Genomic DNA, 22,125 nt, shown 5'->3' on the forward strand with positions numbered 1-22,125 from the left:
CCGTGAGACAAATTTCTGTTGTCCTAAGGCACCCAGTCTATGGTACTTTGTGACGCAGCCCTAGGAAACACACTCACTGTAAGTGGCCAGCTGTTTAGTATTTTTGGACTCCTGAAGGCCTGAGCCCCAGCGAGGTGGTGTGGGGAGCCACAGGCAGCCCTGTGTTTTCCATCCCCCACCCAGCTCCACCCAGCAATTGGAGGGCTGCCCCAGGCCTTCCCTCCCAGCCCTGTCCATGAGCCTGTAGGCAGCTGCCCTCCAGCCTGCAGTGCAGGGGGTGGGGGAGCAAACCCAGAGAGGGGGTCACACAGGCTGGAGAGGTGGGCGTGGGGCCATTTGGCAGGTTATTCTGGGGCCCCAGAAGGTGGTCTGGAGGGGGCTGGCGTCACAGTGGACCCTTGGATGGTTCTGCCCTTCCTGACATGGCAGAGGACACACATGCTGATTCAGAATCAAGGATATTGAAGAAAGCCACCGTATGTGGGCCACAAGTCAAAGTGGGAACAAGATATCATTGGGTAAAATCAACCCTGACAGGGAAAGGGGATGCCCTTACATATATGGAACTCGAGCTTCTGAGGGCTCAGAAAGCAGAGGTGGGAAGGGGCTGTCCTGCCAGAATCCTGCTCCGTGGTCCCCCAGAACATCCTGCTCTTCACTGTCACCTTCCAGGCCCTCCAGAGCCCTGCCTGCCTGGGCCACCTTCCCAGGCTCCCTGAGGCTTGCCTCAGCCAGCTGTACCAGCCTTCTGGCTGTCCCTGAAACTACCGAACCCATTCCCACCTCAGGGCCTTTGCATCTGCTGTTCTCTGTGCTAGGAATGCTTCCCCCAGCTCTGTAGAGGCAGATCTCAGCTCAAATCTCATCTGCTTAGAAGGGTTTTTTAGAGCAGCCCCAGCTCCTGGGTGTCGGTGGCCCAAGACCACATCCCCCGTTGGTGATTGCCTGGGCAGAGGGCTACGCCTCGGCTGAGTGGGATCAGAGGAAGAGAAAGGAGCTAGGCTACAGCTCTAGGCCCACTGGGGCCCACCCAGGGGCTGCTGCACGTGGAGTAGGGTGTGTGGGGGGGGGGGGCAAGCCAGGAGAAGGCGGGTCCCCAGGTGTGTGTGGGCCCTGGAGCCAGACCCCAGGGGGTTGAGTCTTGCTTCCACCACCCAGGGGCCCCTCAGGAAGAACCTACTGTACGGGCACTCACCTGAGGGAGCCTCAGCAGGCCCCGCTCACAGTGAGACATGAGACAGAGGGCTGGGTCCACGTGGGACACCCTGGGGGTGATGGGGTGTGTCGGAGGGGCGGAGATGGAGGGTTTTTGCTCTTCGCCCTTTGGTACCTGCTGAATTGTGTACTCTAGAACGCAAAACGCTGCTCAGAAAAATACATGGAAGCACTTGGAAAACCACACTAGGAGTGAAGGTGAGAACTGGGCGGGAGGGGCCAGGTAAGGATCGGGAGGGAGAAGGTGTGGGGACAGAGGTAAACGCGCCTGCAAGGCCCTGGGGGAGTGACACTTCTCGCTTGGCCAACTTCGCCCCCTCGGGGTTTGGTATCCCCAGGAGCCGCCCCCGGAGCTCGGCCCAAGGGGCGGGCGGGGCCTGGTCGGTGCCCGCCCCGCCCCCCTGGAGGGCGTGCTCCCGCAGACCCCGCCCCCTCCCGCCGGCCCCGCTCGCGGTCCGGGGTAGGCTCAGCCAAGCGCCGCGAAGCGCGCAGGATGCGCGGGGCGGCAGCGACCCTGCGCGGCAAGGCGAGGCCCCGGGGGCGGGCCGGGGGCACCACGTCTGCCCCGGGCAACCGCACAGGTGAGGGCTGGGGCCGCGGGGCCGCGTACGGGATTCTGCGCCCATTTCACAGACAGGGAAGCCGAGGTGCTGGGGAGCAGGGGCTGGGGGGCACAGCCGGGGACCCCTAGGACGAACCTCTTCAACTCTCCGCCGGCCCAGCGGGCGTCCGGATGGAGCCGAAGCTCAGTGGCGAGCAGTCGGAAACCAGATGGTGACTTGCAGCTGTCAGCCCAAGGACGGCGCGCCCCTTCCCGGGTGGTCGCCCCGCCGCAGTCTGGGGAGCCTAAGGACCGCGCGGCGGCCACGCCTCTCCGCGCCGCGGGCACCGGGCCCCAAGTTCCAATCGCGCCCCTCTTCCGCGCCAGGGGAAGTCGGAACTGGCCTCACCTGGCGGGGCACGCAGCCTCGGGAGCGGAAGGGGAGAGCTGGGCGCTCTGAGAGAGGTGTCTTCTTTAGGGTTCCCTGGTAACCACTGTAGCCCCACTTTGCAGATGGAGAAACTGAGCCTGCAAGAGGGCAGTGGCTGCCAGACCTGGGACCGGCCTCAGCTTTCCAAGGCTCAGAGGTCTCCGAAAGGAAGGGAGGCTGGGTTTTATTTTACTTTTAATTGTTTGGTTTAAAGAATGTGCTTAAAGAACTTTCACCTTTAGTGCAGGCACTGGTGTTTAAATGCTGGCTTTGCTCCATGAATGCTTCCAATGTCTAACCCTTTTAGAAACAGAACCAAACCGAAACTCTGTATTTCAGATGTCCCAAAAGCTCACTTCTGTGGCCCCTGCCTAGTAAGGTTAGGCCTGAGGGGCCCGGGTGTTTCAGGCACGCTGGGTTTAGGCTCTTTGCACAGGAGGAAGCTGAGGCCTGGAGTGGAAGGAACTGGCTAGCCTGGCTCCCTCTCACAGATGGGGAAACTGGGGCACAGGAAGTTGTCACCCAGCAGAGGTGTGCAACTCAGCAATGTGGGAGCTGAGACTTGTCCCTGGCCCTGGTTGGCTTGGTTTATTTTGACTCCCCCAGGCAGCCTAATGCCCAGGGTCCCTTATTCAATGCTGGGGTGAGGAGCACTTTTCTTCTGTGTTTGAGGGGGGCCTGCCCAGGGCCTGGTACTGCCTGGGACCCTTTCCTACTGGCACAACAGCCTAGGGGAGTGTGTGTCCAGGGCCCCTTGTAGGAGAGGTAGCAGGACTTGCCCAAGGTAATGCAGTAGGAGGCTCTGGCATATCTGCATACAAAAGACTGTTTGCTAGGAATCTCTGGGGGGCGGGGGTGGGGGGTGGTCCCTGAGTCCAGCACCCTGTGCTCCTGTTTGTGCCTGTGCCCCTGCCTTTGACTAGCTGCAGCTCAATCCCCTTTCAGACCGCAGCATTTCCCAGGCACTGGGCTCCTCGTTGGACTTTGGGGTTAGAATACCCCTTTTGACCTAGGGTGAGTCTCTCCAGCTCTCTGCTTCAGTTTCCTTGTGTGTTAAGTCGTGAGCACTGTATACCTGCCCCCAGGCTGTGGATAGGCCAGGTGGAGCCAGGGAGGGTCCTTGTTTTGCTGCAGGGGTGATGCCATCATCTGTACTCCATCACTCCCCTGGCGCTGGACCCTCAGTCTCTTGCACCGTGAAGCAAAGGGATGGGGCTGGGAGCCTTTGGAAACCGTTGGCACCATCTAAAACACAGCACTGGGGTGTGTGTTTTCCCCACAATCCGTAAAATGGGGCCATCACCACTGGTCTTCCTAGAGTAGACATAAATAGTGGAGTAGTCCAGACGCACGCGACATCCAGAGGGTCTTCCCTCATTTTCCTGGGTGAGGGGCTGGGGTGGGGGAGGCTGGCTCAGCAGGAGTTCATAGTTTGTTGCATGGCTGGCCCCTGGCCCTGCTCCCAGGGCAGCTCCAGCACTCCCTGATCTGGGAGATTGTCCAGGAATGCAGGGTTCCAGTGGCTGGGGGTGACCTCGCCCCCCCCCCAAAGCCACTGGAAGGGACCTTGGAGGAAGGGCCTGGAAAGGGGGACAGCAGGAGGCCAGATGGCTAGGTGAAGGCCTACTGCATGGGCGCCTTCTTGGTCTCACCCCTGAAGCTGTGCCTCAGAGCTAGGCTGTGCCCATTTTACAGAGGAGAAACTGAGGCCCAGTGAGAACTCATGTGCTCATGTGCCCCTTGATGCCTTGCTGTGGCCTCCTGCCAGGGTTTTGGCAGAGCTGCTGGATAAGAGGCATAGGTTCCTGGACCCTCAGTTTTCCCCGCCGGGGATTTGGGGAGCACACTTTTCCTAGAAATTAACCAGTCCTGTTCTAGAGGAGAGTGTGCCTTCCATGGCGTGAGGCTGACCTGCTGCTCAGCCTGGGAGACCCAGGGCTGCAACGGCTCTGAAGCCTGTGCCCTCCCTCCATGGGGAGATGGGCTCAGCGAGGGCAGGGCTGTGGGCCAGGGTCTTGGGGGGCTTGCTATCAGAGCACCTGTATGTGCACAAGTCACCCTTTGAACTCTCTGAGAAATCTCTCCTGAAATTTCCCATGTTGCATTTGGGGAAACTGAGACCCAGAGCAAGGTCACAGATTCATGGGCAGGTGGGGATAAGGGTTGGTCACCAAGTCTAGGTGAGGCTGGGTCTAGTAGCCTGCGTCTCCCACTCCCGGTGCCCTCTATCCCACAGCCTCTGCCAGCATAAAAGGGAACTTATTTACCTTGTCCCACAGCAGGCAAGGTCAGGGTATAGTGGCTGTGTGGGTGCCAGGAAGGACAGAAGGGTCCGGCCTGTGGTCCAAGGTTTCAGATAAAAGATTAACAAGCAAGGATTGTTCGCACACTCCCAGCTGGCTGCAGGGGCTGGGAGGATGGGGACCCAACCAGATCAGGTCTGCGGCTCTCAGTGAGAGAGCTGAGGCAGGGGAGCCGCACAGAGGTGTAAGGTGGGGGTACAGGGCTGGCAGGTGGGCTGAGGGCCACATGGCATCCTCACCACCATCCACTGAACCACGGGAGGGCAAGGCTGGGCCCTGTGTGTTTTTATTTTGTATTTTGTTTGCATCAAATACATTTTCTGTTTTCCTTCTTGTTGAAGATTTACTTGCATGTAGTGAAAAAAGGGGGTCTAAAGGGTGGCGAGTAAGAAGTGCCCCAGAGCAGGGCTGGAGAACAGGCAGTGTCCAGTGTCCCTAGGGGGCCTGTGGCCAGGCAGGGCCAGAGTCCAGGGAGGAAAGTCCTCTGCCTCCACCTTTAGGGAATGTGGGGTGTCCTCAAGGACCGCTGGGGGCATCCCCTGCAGGGGCCAGGCCAGGAGGGGTGTCTGAGGGCCGTTCGGAGTTCCTGAGAGTTTTAAGGGGATTTGGAACAGGTGCCTCTCAGGCCCCAAGCTTGGGGAGGAGCTGTCAGGAGGTAGTGAGAGGTGGCTGCCGGACTCCAGGCTGGGGTGGGGGTGTCAATGAGGGATGGCCGTGGATCTCCAGACTGGGACTCAAGGCCTCTCTCTGTGTGAATGGGACTCGGTTGTGCGGTGGTTAGGGACATGGGCGATGGAGTCCACCAGCCCCCTCCACCATGCCTTGGTGATTTCAAGGGTACTGTTAGAGTTAGAGGCATCATAAACCACAACTCCTGGCACGATACTGCCTGCCCGCCTGCCCGCCCGCCCCATCCTGGCTGCTAATTTGCCGAGAGTCCTATGGAAAGGGTCACCCTGAAGGGGCAGAAGTCAGGCTCCTACACTTGGCACTGCCATTGTACACCCAGGGGCCTTGGGCAGGTCTCCGGGCCTCAGTTTCCTCATCTAGAAAATGTGCCCAGCCCAGAGGAAGTGTTTGCTGGCCTTCCAGGCCCGGGGAGGGAGTGCAGGAGACCCCATTGGAGGGTGGGGGTGAAGGTCCCTTGGGTGCTTGGACTGGGGGGATGGGGACCTGAGGGGTGAAGGTTCCCTGAGTTCTATGGACCTTGCAGATTGGGGTGCTCACATCCTGGGGTGCTCAGGATGTGGCTTAGTTAAAGCCCTGGCCTAGGGGTTATCCTTCCCCTGCTCCACAGTCTCTGCAGGGTGGTCCCGCTCCTCCTGTGACCCTAGAAGGGCAGGTCATCCGTTTTGCAGTCAGGGAAGTTGAGGCTGAGCTAGGCAAGGATCTGCTGCTGGGAAGTGGTTGTGCCAGGAGCAGACCCCAAGAACCCCTGGGTTGGCCCCCCAGGAAGCCTACCCACCCTGCTGGGGGAGGACATAAGAGGGGCATTCCCGGCCAGTGGCTTCTCTTCCTGTGGCCTCTAGCAGGTGACTCTGCCTCCCCGGCTGACGGACTGGACCAGACAGGGCCTCCTGGCCGCGCTGCGCGGGCAGCAGAAGGTTCCCTGAGATAGGACAAGGAGGCAGGCCAGGGCTGCGAGCCTTGAGCCAGGGCTCGTCCCTCCCCCTTCCTTCCTACTGCAGTTACTTCCCTCAGGCTCTTCCATTTTATTTTTAAAGGGAGACCATTCCAACAGTACACTTAACGTTAAGACCCAGGGCATGGGACCCCCTGGTTGGCTGGTTCGAAGTAAAGGGTTGATGCCAGGACTGCATTTAGAGCCTCTCCCCAGCCCCCACCGGGCACCAGCCTTCTCTGCACACCCTCCCTGCCCATGTACAGTTATGGGGCCAACATCAGTTTTACTGAGCTTGCACTCCAAATTGTTTTCTACTTTTATTTATGTTTTTAATTTGACAGTACATTCTGGGCTTCTTACAGGTCAGTATTATACTACATCGCTGGCTAGTCTCCTTTCCTTGGTTGTGGGTGGTGACTTCTTGTGACCTTCATCCCCCATGTTTATGAGGCTTAATAAGGCAGGAGAGGCTGTGGGGATCTTGGGGAGGGGTTATGCGCCCCCCCAACCCCGTCCCCCGCCCCGGTGTTGACGCGGTTGCCGTAAAGCGTAGTACGCCACCTGCAGTTGCCGTCTGGGGCGGAGAGCCCTGGCCGTAGCCAAACCTTGCGGCAGAGGGCACAGGATGTGGCTGTTGACAGACAAAGTGTGAACCGTGAACCGCGACTCGCGACGGGACCTCTCAGTACCCCGCCTTCTCCCCACCATCCACACAACATGGGTGGGGGTGCTCTTTCTAAGACACACTTAGAGGAAGTCAGCGGTGGTGGTTTCCTTGCTAGAGCCATAGACATCTTATTCCGTCCTCGCCCCACTTTGCACAGTGTGGTATTTGTAGGTGGGGACACAAGCTCAGGGTGGAGAAGTGACCGGTGTCACCCCACTGGTAAGGCCGGGCTGACCCTTGAACCCAGGTCCTCGGACTCCAGAGCTGGGCCTGGCTGCCTCACACGCTTGGTGGCCTTGGCGGTCACGTCCGTCTTGTTTGGCGGAAGCCCGTGTTCCTGCTGCAGCACGCAGGCTCAGGTGGAAGAGCGAGCGCCCACACAGGGGTCCCCAGCGCGCGGCAGCTCAGCAGCCCTGGGCAGGGAAGACAGCCACCCACTTCCCGGGCTCTGGGCGGGCAGCGGATGTACCCAGGGGGTCAGTTAGATGTCAGCAGCACGAATGCTCAAGGTTTCCCCTTGCGTTTTCATTTCTTTCAAACCTGCAGCAGAGTTGAAAGGGTTTTATGACTGCACACCCACCAGCTCAATTCCTTAACATCTTTCCTTGACTGCTTTATCACATGTCCCCGTCCCTTGGTCTGCCCCTCTAGGCATCTTAGTTTTGTGAAGAAGTTCTAGTTTTATTTCTAAAGGATGAATTCAAGCTCATCCACTTGCCCTCTCATTGGGCAGACAGATAGCCAGGCGCCGTTGTGGGTGCTGGGCAGACTCGCCCTCCCCGACCGCCCTTCCCCTTCCCTGGCTGCTCCCCAAACTCCGGCTGGTGGGGCCTCCTCTCCAGGGCCACAGTGGGCTGGGGAGCTGAAAAATGCAGAAGTTGCAGCTCTAAATTGAGGACTGGGAAGTGTCGGCTGCCTGGAGGCCCTGGGGAAGGGACCATGTGGCTGGCCCATGGCTGCCCTGTGTGTCTGCCATGGCTCCAAAATCCCATGTCCACCTCCCTGGCCAGAAGGGCAGTGCATATCCAGATCCCAGGATCCTGAAAAACCAAAGGGGTTCCTGTCACTGGGGTGGCACTGATCGCAGATCTTGTCTGTGAGGCCAGGCTGCCAGTCCTCCATGCACTTGCTCACGCATTCATTCATGTGCTCATTCCTGCACTGATGTCTGTGGCTACAGAACATGGTAGTTCATGCAGGGCCCAGACTCTAGTCAGAGTTCGAATCCCAGCTGTACCACTGGGAGCTGGGTGACCCAAGGCCAGTGAGGGTCGGTCCAGGGTTACAGGAAATAGCCCAGGCCAAGGGTTTGGAGCTGTGCCAAGAACAGAGGGGTACTCTGTGCCAGCTGTTGCCATCTGAGCACCCCTGGCAGGGCTCTGCCTAGGAAAGCCCTCCCCATTCTGCACACCATTCCCAGGAGCTGTGCACCCCTCCCCCCAAACCCTCACCAACTTGGTAGGCTGGTCTTTTTAATCTTGACCAAGATATGAGACCTAAAAAGAGAATATCTTAGGTTTTAAATGTGCATTTCTTTAACTGACATAAATATTTTCCCCTTGATTTTTTTAGCAGCTTTATTGAGCTATGATTTACATACCATACAATTCATCCATTTAAAATGTACAACTCTGTAGCTTTTAGGACATTCACAGAAACGTGCCACTATCACTCCGGTCAATTTTAGAATAGTTTCATCACCCTAAAAGAAGACACCAGACCCCTTAGCAGCCACCTCCTAACTCTCCCCTCCCCACAGGTTCTGACAACTACTACTCTACTTTATCTCTCTCCAGATTTGCCTATTCTGGACATTTCACATAAATGGAATCACACAATATGTGACTTTTTGTCTGACTTCCTTCACTTAGCATAATGTTTTCAAGTTTTATTCCTGTCATAGCATGTGTCAGTACTTCATTCCTTTTTATGACTGAATAGTATTCCCTTGTGTGGATGAACTACATTTTGTTTATCCATTGATCAGTTGACATTTGTGTGTTTCAACTTTGGGGCTATTGTGAATAATGCTGTTAACATTTGTGTATGCTTTTGTGTGGGCATGTGTTTTCATTTCTCTTGGAGGTTTACCCACAGGTGGAGTTACTGGATCATATGGTAATTCTATATTTAACTGTCTGAAAAACCACCAGACCATTTTCCAAAGCCACTGCACCAATTTATGTTCCCACCAGCAGCATATGAGGTTCCAGTTTCTCCACATTCTTCCTAACACTTGTTATCTCTCTTTTTGATGAATAGCCAGCTTGGTGGAGATGAAATGGTGTACTTCATTGTAGTTTTTATTTTCATTTCCCTGAAGTTAATGATGTTGAGAATCTTTTCACGTGCTTATTGGACACTATTAGTATATCTTTTTAAGAGAAATGCCTGTTCAGATCCTTTGCTCATTTTAAAATTTGATGCTCTTTTTATAATTGAGTTGTAATAATTCTTCATACATTCTAGATACATGTCTCTTATCAGATACAGGATTTGCAAATATTTTCTCCCTATCTGTAGGTTGTCTTTTTACTTTATTTTGTCCTTTGAAGCACAAATGTTTTTAATTTTGATGAGGTCATGGTTTTTTTTTCTATTATCGTCTTTGGGGTCATATCTGAGAAACCATTGCCTAAGATCACAAAGATTTACCCCTGTTTTCTTCTAAGTGTTTTATAGTTTTACCTCTTACATTTAGGTCTTTGATTCATTTTAAGTTAATATTTGTATATGGTGTGAGGTAGGGGTGCAACTTCATTCTTTTGTATATGAATATTCAGTGTTTAAGATTCCCAATGTAATACCAGAACAAGAAGTAGGGGGTAGATATTTGCCATGCGTGTGTAACAGAGGGTTAGTATCTTTTCTATATAAACAGCATTTATATATTAATAAGATAATTACAAAAGTCACAGCAAAAAAATGGGTAAATTAGAAAAGAAAAACAGTGAGTCCTGTGCCACCTCTGCCCTCTCTACCAGTGGGTATTTGGGCAGGTCAGCCCACCTCTCTGAGCCTTGGTTTCCTCATCTGTAATAATAATGATTTCTTCCCTGCTGTCCTCTTGGAATTGTTATGAGTGTTGCATGAGGTGAGGAATGTGTGGTGCTTCTTGAACAAAATGTTCTATGCAAGTATGCATCATTATTGTTAATAGTAATGCTGATAATGAAGATCTGCAGACAGGGAGCAGTCAGAATAGTCCTGCCCACGCAAGAGGCTGGCCTTCCCCAGATACTGAAGGAGCAGACAGGATGGGGTGACCAGGAGATGAAGAGCCAGGTGTTCAAGACTGACCCTGGCTGAACCACCAGCTGGCTGTGTCCCTGAGCCTTGATTTCTGGAGCTGCAAAATGAGGGTGGCAGTTCATTCAAGGATCCCCATGGCTCCCGCCTGTGTGTGTACCAGGCACCTCCCAGATGCCTCAGCGTTTCACCTCCTTTCCTCCTCACAACAGCCCGAGGCAGGCACAACAGCTGTGCTGACTTCAAGGCTGGTGTAGGCTCCCTTGCCCGGGTCCCCATCTGTGTGTGGTGGAGGTGGAGGAGGAGCCCCGCAGGCTGGAGTCCACGTGCTCATTTCTGTGCTAGTCGCCCACAGCTACTGAAGGCCCAGCACAGCGCCTAGCACAGAGTAAGGTCTGAGTGTTATTCTTTCTTCCTTTAGTATTGTCACTGACATTTCTCCTTTTGTTATTGTTGCCTTGGAGACCTGGGTGGGCCAGGCAGGGTCCAAAGTGCTAAATAGGGCACTGGGCTGAAACATGTTGACTAAAGCTTTGTATCAGGGTTGAGTCAGTCTACTTAACAAATCCATTTAAAAAAAAGTGGTGGTTTAACTCCAGCTGGAGTTTATTTCTGTCTCTTGTTAGGATCTGAGGGGTCGGTCCACCCTTTCACACATGTACCATCTTTGCTCCCCATCACACAAGTGGCATGGCACCTGTGCTCACATCCCATTGGCCACATTTAGTCACATGGCTGCTCCCCGCTGCATGCTGATATCCCATTGGTTAGGCTCAATCACATGGCTGCTCTGAGCTTCAGGGCAGGCTGGAAAATATAGTTTTTAATGGCGGTCACATCCCTAGCTGCAACTCTGGGGTGGGGAGAAGGGATACTGGAGGCAGAGACCTCCAGGGATGGGAACTGGGGTTGACACCACCTAGGATGAGCTGGGACAGGGCAGGTTCTCCCCCTGGGCTTAGCCATCAGGTGGGGCTCCAGACAGTGTGCTGGGTCTCAATTCCATCCCTACCGTCTTCCCACAGAGTGACCTTGGGCATGTCATTGAGCCTTGCTGTGCCTGTTTCCCCATCGGTAAGGTGAGGATAGCCCGCTCTCCTCATAGGACAGTAACACAGTACAGCACCTATTAGGCACCCAGTGTTGTTTGTGCTGATCCAGAGTCAATGCCTCCCCATCCCTCCCAGCAAAGTGCACAAACCATAAGCCCTTCCTATCCCCTACACCCCCTCTACCTCCCACCCTGTGCTAGCAAGTGTCCTCAGGGCAGAAGTAGCATGGCCTGACCATGCAGGAGTCTGCCTCAGCCCCTCCTGAGGGCCACTCCAGGTTCCACACTCTCCCTCTCAGCATCTCAGCTTCTTAAGGTCCCCAGGTTCTCCGTGGGGCAGAGGCCAAGGGCAGGGAGGCCACTGGGTGCTGCTGGGGAGGGGGTCAGTGTACCTGGCCAAGTACAGTGAAATGCCATCCCTCATGGTGACTGCCATGGCGAGGAAGCTCTGGCAGCCTTAGCTTTCACCACTTCCCAGTTGGCAGAATGCAGGCCCTGGGCTGAAGCCTGGCTCTGCTGATGCCCCATTAATACCCGGGCCCTAAGAAGGGCAGGGTCAGCATGGCTGGGGGTGGCTTGACCTCTCTGAGCCCCAGTCTCCTCTCTAGATGAGCTGGTGAATTTAGATGTGGGGTAAGAAATGGGCTGCTGTGCTCTGCAGATGAAGACCCTGCCTGGGCACACAGCCAGCCCATGCAGCTGCTCCTGGGTGGACATGAATAAATTTGGGGGATGATATTCAGTGTATTGCAGATGTCTTTGGTATAATTTTGAAATTAGAGTCCACATAGTTTGCTAGAGAACTGGTCATGGGTAGAGAAGTTTGGGGCCCAAGCAACTGAAGGATGGAAGGATCACTAATTAAAATTAAAGTTAGAATGGGGAAGCCATGTGAAAGCAGGTTGGGGGAGTTCAGGAGCTTGGCCAGGTCACCTCAGGCTCAGTGGGCAGTAGGACATCTGTGCCTGGCACCCAAGGCATGGTCTTGGCTAGAGACATAGCACACAGAGTACAGGGGAAGGTCATAGTGGGTCTGTGTGGAATAACAGGGTCCACCAGGCTCTGTGTGTCCTGGCCTCTGTCCCTACCACTGTCCCCATCTCTGAGTCTTGGTCCCTGCCTGTGCGGAGGGAGACAAGTGCTCCTTTGTGGCTGCTGCCTCAGGGCAGTCTTTGCCTCTGCACATGCCACGCACCAGCACCACCTGCCCACCCTGTTCCCTGCCTTTGATGCACTAGTGCTACGGTGTCAGTGCACAAAACCCAGGAAATACCAGAGAAGCAGGAGGAAGAGCCTCTCACACTTGGGCACCAGGAGACAGGCTTTAGAATGTCCTCAGCAGTTTCATTGAGCATCCTTGAATGCCAGAGACAACTCAAATGTAGGGAACAAATAGGCCCATCCACACAGTGAGTGCTTCACTGCTGTGAAAAGAAACCAGCTGCTGATACACACGAAGCATCTGGTGCCCTGTGCCAAGGAAGAGAAGCCAGACCCAAATGGGCACAGGAGCCTTCTTGCCTGGCTCTGAGTCTGCCCTGCAACATATGAGCTGTGCGACCGCAGGAAGTGATATTAGACCCCTGCCCCAACTTGCTCACCTGTCAGTGGGGATATTGACAGTTCCCCCTGGGAAGGTTGCTGGGCCAAGTGATGAGTTAATGCATGTAACGCACTAACAACAGTGTCCAGCCCGCGGCAAGTCCCTTAGAAGGCCCAGCTGTTGTCATTGCTATAATTGTATAAATTTTATAATTTTATAAAAATTCTCATGATTCATGCTGCATCTGAAGCATCTCTGTATGTCCTTATTTAACGACAACATCATTGTAACTACTTTATGGCATTTTGTTGTCTGGATATACTTTGATTAGTAAATCATTCCCTACTCATGGAGACACAGGTAGTGTCCAATTTTTCAGTATTCTGTAAGGCTCTGACGTGGGCATCCTGGTACAGAAGTCTTGGCAGATTTTTATTTCCTTTGGCCAAATCCTCAGGTGCATATATAACATAAGGTCCTTTATACATATATCACACTCCATCCAGAAAGGTTTGGATCTACACCCCAGTCTGGAAGGAGTCACTTCCCAGCCCTGGCTGACTTGCACGTCATCTTTTTTTCTTTTAATCTTTGCTGCATCGATGAGGGAAAGATGAGCTCTCATTTGAATTAGCATTTCTTTGATTACCTGTGGATAAGCATTTTTTCACGTCTGTTGGTCCTTTATATCCCTGTGATTTGCTTGTTCCCAGTCCATTTTCTTTAAAAAATGATGTTCAGCTTTTATTGATGTATAAGATCTCTTCATAAATTAAGGCTATTGAACCTTTGTCTTATGTTTTCCAAATATCTTTTGCCAACTGTTTTCATCTGAGTTTGTGTTTGTTTTTCAACTATTAGGGAGTCACAGACGCTTTTGCTTTTTACTCTTTATTGCAGTCACATCTGTTGATCTCTTCCCCTTTTGTTTTCTTGATTTCTGTCTTTGGAGCTATGCTTAGATAATGTGTATTTGCTTTTACTGTCTTCTAACACTTGGGGTTTTCTTTGTTTGTTTGTTTTTCTTTTTTAACATGGTAATCCTTAGAACATGTAGGATTGTGTTTCATGAAGGGATCCACCTCTGCTTTGTCCCAGTGTCTAGATGGACCCATGTGACCTTCTCCAGAGCATCCCGCAGCCTTTGAGGGCCCCCGCCTGCTCCCTGGTGCTGTGCCAGCCCCTCCCACCCACCATGCCTCACTGCCCGCCTGTCTCCCTAGGCACGTGCGCTCAGCTGCCGCTGCCCCCGAAGGGCACCTTCCAAGTCCTTCGTGGCGATGGCACTTCTCTGGGGACCGTGCTGCTTTTCCACTGTCCCTCCGGTCACCAGATGGTGGGGTCCGGCCTCCTTACCTGCGTCTGGAAGGGGAGCATCGCCGAGTGGTCTTCAGGAACCCCCGTGTGCAAGTGTAAGGCCCCCTCCCTCCCAGGCTACCTACAGCTCAGAGGCTGTGGGGTTGGTGGTAGGGTGGCCCTAAACCCCATCACGTGGGTGGTGTTGGTGTCCACACAGACTGGGCTGCTGTTTAGGGAAGCAGGCAGCTTCCTTGCTTCACAGCGGCCATCGGCCCACAGCACCACGTCTGCAGTGTGGACTCAAGGCCAACCAGCAGGCCTCGATCCTGGCTCTGCCCCTGAGCTCCCTCACTGCCTAAAAGTTACTTTGGCACTTTGGCTTCTGTTGAGTGGGAAACTATGTTCATTGTTCTTCCTTTCTTTCACGCATGCACATGGCAAGCCTTAATAGGATATTCTGTGTGCCAAGAATTCAAAGTACTGTGGACACAGAGGGCCTTGATGTGCCCAGCCCTGGGACTGCCAGTCTAGGGGAGGGCATGGTTTTCTAGTTCTCTGGTTATATTTGTTGTTCAGAGTGTTAAAGGGTCCATGAGATAGTACCTGTTGAGTGCCCAGCATGTTATTTGCCAGAGTGAAGCCTTGTGTGTTATGTTATTGTGATTTGTGCATAAAAAGGGCTCAGAGTCAAAAGAGTTTGGCAAATGCTGGGTTTATGCCTTTGGCAAAGGCAGGACTTCTCAGAGCCTTTAAAATGATAATGTGCTGGGTGAATCTCTGAGAATGAAAGTATCTGTTAGGATTAGATTCCAAGAGGCAGAAAACCCACAATAATAAGGTTAACCACATGGAGCTTTGACCCTCAGGATGGGCAGCCAGGCTCATGTGGCGCTTCGTGATGGTGGGACCCAGGCCCCTTCCCTGGCAGGGCTTTGTTGGGTATGGCCCGAATGTCATGATCCACAGTGGCCACAAACTGTGTTCCAGGCAGTTGTTATGGGGCGAGAGGTCCCTAGGGTGAAAGAGCACACCCCAGTGTCTCAGGGAAGGTTCTTAGAGGTTGTCCTTCGTCACTTCCCCTTATCTGCCCCTGGACAGAATGTGGTCATGTGACCAATTGGAGGCATCATCTTCACACTGGGCCAGTGTCCAGCTAGGAAGCAGGGGAAGTGGGGGCTGGGGGACACCGTGTGGGGAGAGTACAAGGTGTTGCTTGAATTAGGGTCCTGGGGCCTTTCTTTCCTAGAACATCCCTTAGAATCTTAGTTCTTAGCACATAGCTGAGGTCACAAGGCTGATACATGGCAAATGCCCTTTGACCCCAAAGACAGGCATTTTCGTTGAATTTGCTCCTTCGTAGAAAGTGATCCAAGAATTCTTGGTACACAGAATATCCCATTAAGGCTTGGCATGAAGGATTTTGCCAGCTTGGGGCAAAATCCCGCCCACCATGCTTGGGGCATTGTGAAAACTCAGACCGTGACTGGACAAGTCCTGCTCAGTGCTGTGTCTGCTGTCATCTGCTGTCTGTGGCCTACCCTTCCTCTATTCCTCAGTCAGGGCTCCAGTGGGTGGGAGCCAGGGAGGCCATCATGCTGACCTCCCTATCAGAGCTTCTCCCATTGGCCACTCTGTAAACTCCTATACACCCTGCAAAACCCAGCAAACATGCCCCCTCCTTGGGGAGAGTCTTCCCTAATTGCCCCATCCCCAAATACAGTTTTCGCAGACCTTTGCTTAGCCACTAGTGTCTCACTGCCTTCCCCGTAGAATGGGATTCACTGAGGGCCAGCCAGGCGCCATCTACTCCTGGACCCCATCCACCCCACTCTTAGACTCCCTGGCCCCTGAGGCCCCTAGCTCCCACCCCTGGTGGGGCTGAGTGAACTGTATCCAGGAGTTGGCAGTTGTCTCCTGCACAGCTGTACCGCCACATGAGACCTTCGGCTTCAAGGTGGCTGTGATCGCCTCCATCGTGAGCTGCGCCATCATCCTGCTCATGTCTATGGCCTTCCTCACCTGCTGCCTCCTCAAGTGCGTGAAGAGGAGCGAACAGCGGCGCTCGGACAGGTGCAGTGGCCTCATGGCCTCGGGGTTCTCAGGGTCCTGCCGGGAGTGGGCACTGTCTGTCCGGGTGTCTGAGAGCCCCTGTGGGCAGCTCTGGTTAGTAAGAGAATCATCATACCAAGTGCTGCCCCCAGCCTACATTGGCATCACAGCTGTGGGGGAACACAGGCCAGGCTGTGGGTTCTTGGAGCAGTTGTTTTTTCTTAGAGACAGTCTTGATCTGTTGCCCAGGCTGAACTCCTGGCCTCAAGCCATCTCCTGCCTCAGCCTCTCAAGTAGGTGGGACTACAGAGGCACACCACCATGGCCCAGCTAATTTTCTATTTTTTGTAGAGATGGGGTCTTGCTCTTGCTCAGGCTGATCTTGAACTCCTGAGCTCAAGCGATCCTCCCACCTTGGCCTCCCAGAATGCTAGGATTACAGGAGTGAGCCACCGCGCCTGGCCTGATTGTGTTATTCTTATACCTGCACACACATGTGATATACATCCTGCTGTGTTAGTGGCATGCAGGGCTGCTGCAGTTGCCTCCCAGTGCTCCAGGGGGCGTCACTGTCACCACAGACCGAGGGTTGGTTAATTATAGCCCACAGGTTAAGTCTGGCCACTGCCAGACTTTTTTCCCCACAGTGATTTATTCTTTTTTTTGTTTATATTTTTTTATTCTGGTAAAATGTATATAACATAAAATTTACTATTTTAGTCATCTTTAAGTGTAGAGTTTGTTGGCATTAAGTACATTCATAGAGTTGTACAACCATCAGCACTGTCCAGAACTTTCCACCACCTATTTTTGTGAGTTAAGGTTTATTGGAACACAAGCACATTCATCATCTCTTGGTGTCTGGCTGGTTTTGAGCTGCAATGGCAGAGTTTAGCTTCGGGAGAAACCGTACGGCTTACAGCGCCTAAAATACCCACCGTCCGGCTCTTTTAGAGGTTGGCCACCCTGCCTGGGCCTGCGTGGGGCACATTTCTGTGGCTGTCAGGGACGAGTGCGCATGCTCAAAGTGTCTCACCCTACTCTCTCCTCCAGGGCGGCCCAACTGTGGCACCAGCTGAGAGGCGAGGACTTGGAGACGGTGCAGGCCTCGTACCTCGGCCTCAAGGGCTTCAACAGCAGCAGCAGCAGCAGCAGCAGCAGCAAGGCCGGGAGCCAGCCAGTCCAGGCGCACTACAACCACAGCTTCACCACGTGAGTGCGGCCCCAGCTGGTTCCCGGCCTTGCTAGTGGTCCTCCTAGCACTCTGTCCTGACGGTGACATCCTAGTGCTCACAGCTGCCCCTACCCGACTTTGCATCTTGGGAATTCAACTCTGCAGGGAAGTGGAAGCCTCCGGGAACCCATGCTCACTCCACACAGACCTGGCAGCTCCCTCCCTCCTTCTCTTTGTCTCTTACACCTTGCCCTGCCCCGCCCATCCCCCAACCAATACAAGGACATTCTTTTTCTGACTCCAGAAATCCAATCCTGAACACAGGCAGCCTGTGGAGTAGGGAATCCCTCCCAGTGTTCTTATCAGCAGGGGACGTGCCCACCCTTGGTCCACCATCACGTGCAGCACTCGGCGGACAGGTCTCTGGGCTCCTTACACTGGGCCGGGCTCTCTGGCTTGCCTGGCGTTGGCTTCTGAGCGCTCTGGGCCAGTAGTCTCGTACAGAGACCCCCATTTGGATCTATCTGGTGTTTCTGCACAACTGTGCCTGGGTGTGCATTTCTTGCACGGGGCTGGGTGGTGCTGTGTGTGCCCATCACCGATGTGGGCCAGGCTGCCCCTGAGGGCCACGCGGATTAGGGTCTCTTGGCTGAGACGAGTCCCCCAGATCCCTCCACCATGAGGGTGTGGGGAAGGGCCCTGCAAGGGGCCTCTGCTGCCCCAGTGACCTCTGACCCCTGGCCTCACTGTCCAGGGGTGAACCTACTGGTCCACTGTCACCTGGGGAGTTACAGTAAAGGTGACTTTACTAACTCTATTGGGATTCTCACATTTCTTCCATGAGGAATGAGGATGAGGTCTTTGGTTTCTTTCTTTACTTTCTTTCCATTTTGTTTTGTTTAGTATCAATATGAATTTGTGGATATTCCTTTATTTTGGGAAATTTTACACATACATAAAAGTAAAATAGTGACAGATCTCCTGTCCCTGCCTCCTGTCCTCCTTGTTACCAGCTCCGCCAAGCCTTGCCGTGGCCGTATCCCCGCCCCTACACAATTTCTGCTTTTTGTGGGCTCCAGTTGTTCTTTGGCAGCAGGAGCCCTGCCAAGCTGTGGCCTGGGTCCTTCTGATACATTCCCGTTGTCGTTTGAGCATTTCCTGCTTGCACGAGGTGTTCCAGGCCCATCTTGTACTTTCTGTGCCTGGCTCTGGGGTCGGCCACTGCTTCGGGAACCCTGTTCCTCTGGGCAGGGAACGGCTTAGACCCTGGGGGCCTGGGCAGGCATCGAGATGGCATCCCTGAGCCTGGTGCTGCCTGCTGCTTCCTGAGGCCATCCCATCACAGCCTTTAAGGCAGCAAACACTCGCTCCTGGCCCTTGTGGTTTCGCTATGTGACTGTAACCACTCCATGCCTCAGTTTCCTTGCCTACAAAGTGAAGATCACAGTAGTGCCCACCTCCCCGTGCTGTTGAGGTCACCTGAGTCCAAGTGTGTGCACAGACCCAGTGGGAGAGTTCAGTGAATACTGCCGTCCTTGTGCAGACAAGGAAACTGAGACACTGGCGGTTGTGACCTGTGTGGTCCTATGTTGCGTGTACCACGCTGGTTCTGGTGGACGCCTGCGGGAGAGGGATCCACCTCCCATCTCCTCCCTGGAGCTTCAGGTGGGCGTTGGTCATCGAGATGGCAGCTGAAACAGTGCGTGGAGCCTTTTCCACTTAGCAGCACTTTCCAGTTCACCTGGTGTCTGAAGCCGGAGTCTCACTCTTTAGGGCCACTCATTCATCCAGTCTCCAGCGTCCACTACTGAGCAGTCAGGGTGGTCAGTGCCTTTGTGCTTAGTACTTTTTTTCTCTTTTGAGATACATCTTGGGGGCTATCCCAGGAACGGATTTTTTTTTAGGACAACAGTCTAAATATTTTATTACAAAATTCTTTCTCTGGGAGCTCAAGTACAAGTTAGTTCATAGTTTGACAACAACCACGTCAGCCCTGAGTGGTAACAATTTGTTTCCTGTTTGTTTATTTATTTAGCAGGTGTAAGTTACACAGGGAGTTTTCGTTGGCATTTCTTTGATTAATGTTGAGGAAGAATGTTTTCTCGGAACCTTGGCTCACCAGTGGCACTGCTGGTATTAGTCATTTTCTGTTTTCTCTGCTGAATTACCTGCTAATGTCTTTCTCATACAACGACGGGAGCTCTGTGTATGTTCTGAGAGAGAGCCAGACCTGTCAGCTGGCTGCAAGTGTATCAGGCTCTTTCCCTTTTTCTTTTAGTTTTGCTGGGGCTGTTCTGATTAATGCGTTTTTGTAATATGTCAGACTTCCAAGGCTGGTGTCAAAGCTTGTCTGTTTTCCCCCACCCCATGATACCCCATCCCCATTACAGCCCGGTGACCAGATCACCCTGTGTCATACTGGGGAAGCGCCTGTGGAATGGTGGAAGGAACCTGCCACTCAAGGCAACTTGGTGTCCAGGATGAGGGTGGCTGAGACTGCAGCTTTTGCCACTGCAGGGGCTTCACTGGTCAGAGCCTGAGGCCGAGGGGCTCCCAGGGGTGCTGTCTGGGTCTACATGTCTGCCAGACCTGTGTCGGGAACTGTGTTCACCTCCACTAGGGAGTGGGTGAGCCTAGGGGGAGGGGGTTGCCCTGAAGAGGCTGGCTGGGGGGCCACTATGATAGTCAGCTCTAGCTGGTGCAGCTCAAGAGGCAGGAAGTGGGTGGTGAGGGGGAAGGAGGGGGTTCTTGGGGCAGAGACCCTCCACCAAGTTCTCCCACACATGGGGACCCCGAGTACAGCCCAGCTTGAGAGGGATTTAGAGAAGGTCCTCCCGCCCAGGGCTGCAGGGCACAAGAGAGGCAGGTTCCCCTGCATCAGTGGGTCCTGGGGCCACCCACCCCTCTGGCAAGGCCCAGACTGCCTGGATAGGTGGTAAATCGCCTTTAGCAAGGCCAGGTTTGCCCCTTGAGCTTGCTTTTGTTTCATAAACGTTTCTCAGCACTGGCAATATGCCAAGCACTGTTCTAGACGCTTCCAAATATTAACTCTTTGAACCTCAGGGAGTGGATACTACTTTTATCCCATTTTACAGGTGAAGAACCAGATAAGTTAAGAAACTTGTGTAGACTCAAGCACAACTGGGAAGAGTGAACCTGGGTTTGGAGTCCAAAGTCTGGCTCCAACGTCCACTGAGCTACTTTTCCTCTCCACTAATTAATTAATCAATTTATTCCCTTATTCATTGAAACAATAGATCATTTCTTAACTCCTTCTACTTCCCAGAGTTTTTCTGAGAATTAGGCATGGATGGGAGCAGTGATCTGGGAAGGCTCCCTGGCGGAGGTGATGCCTACCTACAGGGAAGAGCCTGAGAGAGCCTGCACTGGGGGAAGAGAGGGACAGCATCTTAGGGGAGGTGGCAGCGAGCAAAGGGCTGGAGGCTGGAGCAGTCAGGCAGCCTCCAGGGAGCAGAGGCCAGTGTGTGTGGAGGCCAGAGATGGGGCAGGGCCTGGAGGACAGGGGCCAGGCGAGGGTCTGATCAGCCTGAAGAATGGCCTAGTTTGTGTTTTGAGTACCGAAGGTATAAAAGGTGGGTGATCCAGCTCCAGGCCACCAAAGAGGATGGGCCTGGCAGGAGGGAAGGTGTCCTTCCCTGACGCTTCTTCTCCCCAGCATCCCTTCTCTGCCTGGGATGTCCCCAGGCCCGGCCAGGCAGCTGGGATCCTGCACCCTCTAGATAAGCCCCTTCCCACACCTTAGGAAGGCAAGCAGCCAGCCCCTGGGCCACCCCCTGGTTGTATGTGTAAGGGACCTAAGGCCTAGGTGGTGGCGGGGCCTAGGAGAGAGGGCCCAGGAGGGAGGTATAGGGGCCTCTCTGTGCTTCAGGCTGTGGGACAGCTTCTGACAGGAGGAAATGGGGGCTCCCCAACCCTCAGCAGTGGTCTGCCCCAGGTTCACTGAAGGCCTAAGGCCTGGGTGCCTAGGAAGTTGTGAAGTTGGGGTTAACTCCTGTCCCCACTCTTCCCCCAGCTCATGCCTCCTCTCTCCACAGAGACTACGGTGAGAGCACCAGTGAGCTGGCCAGTGCAACCCACAGCACGGACAAGAACCCCTGGACTCTGGGGCCCAGAGTTCTGAGCCCCAGCGGCCCCTCCAGCTCACCTCGAGCCCAGGTGGTGGTGCACACAGTGAACCCAGGACAGACCCTGCCTGCCCCTGGGCTGGCCGCAGGAATGGCGAGACAGCCTGCAGCGTACACCCCAGGGTGACTGGGCAGTGCGGCAGTGCCCACCCTCCACCCTGGGAAGGCCAGGCTGACCCCACCAGTCAGTCAACTACAACTCAACGTGTCCAGCTCGAGATTGGTTAGTGACATCAGCTTCCAGGTGTAGGGACCCCTCAGGGCCAAGCTGACACCGAAGGCTGAGGACCCAGCAGGGGGTGTTGTCCCAAGGGAGCCCAGCTGTGGTGATTTTTATAGTTATGGCTTACTTGAAACCGCTGCTGAGGTCAAGATACCGGCTGCGGCCTCCTTCCAGCTAGGGTTCATTTAAGGCGACTTGGAGATGTTTTTAGCAAATCTAGTTTTGCATAGTACAATAAACTTCTTTTCAGCAACTACAGATGGCTACCTCAGCATCTTCCTCCACAGGATGTGCTGCTTCGAAGCCGGGACCTGCTGAGGGTTCTGCATCCGTTGTCTGGAAAGGTGCAAGGGAGGGGCATGAAATAAAACAAAAGAATTACTTCTAATACTGAAAAATACAAAGGTGAAAAATCACTGTTCAGATTTTCGACTTGTATAACAAAATCTCAAACATAGTAGCCTTAAACTGTAATTGTCCACTATTATCACTTCTCAGTGCTGAGCTTGCTGGAGCTGAGCTGGCAGTTCTCACTCAGAGTTGCCCGTGATGGCGGTGGTCAGCTGGTGGCTAGCACTGTGGTCATATCGAAGGCTGGGTCACTCACAGGTC

General features: G+C 53.8%; 1 protein-coding gene across 4 annotated transcripts; it reads left to right on the forward strand.

Moving 5' to 3' along the window:
• The first annotated feature begins 1,708 nt into the window (after positions 1-1,708).
• On the forward strand, positions 1,709-21,715 carry SUSD3 (sushi domain containing 3). 4 transcript variants are annotated; one of them, XM_069474023.1, is made up of 5 exons: positions 1,709-1,796; positions 13,847-14,035; positions 15,845-15,992; positions 17,025-17,183; positions 21,201-21,715. In XM_069474023.1, the coding sequence occupies exons 1-5, from the start codon at positions 1,709-1,711 to the stop codon at positions 21,415-21,417; spliced, it is 801 nt and encodes a 266-aa protein (XP_069330124.1). In that variant the 3' UTR covers positions 21,418-21,715. The 4 variants fall into 4 exon arrangements, with proteins under 4 accessions (XP_069330124.1, XP_069330125.1, XP_069330126.1 ...); XM_069474024.1 differs by lacking the exon at positions 17,025-17,183; XM_069474025.1 differs by lacking the exon at positions 13,847-14,035.
• The last annotated feature ends 410 nt before the right edge of the window (positions 21,716-22,125 follow it).

This window comes from Eulemur rufifrons, chromosome 7, assembly GCF_041146395.1.
Source record: "Eulemur rufifrons isolate Redbay chromosome 7, OSU_ERuf_1, whole genome shotgun sequence".
NCBI lineage: Eukaryota > Metazoa > Chordata > Mammalia > Primates > Lemuridae > Eulemur > Eulemur rufifrons.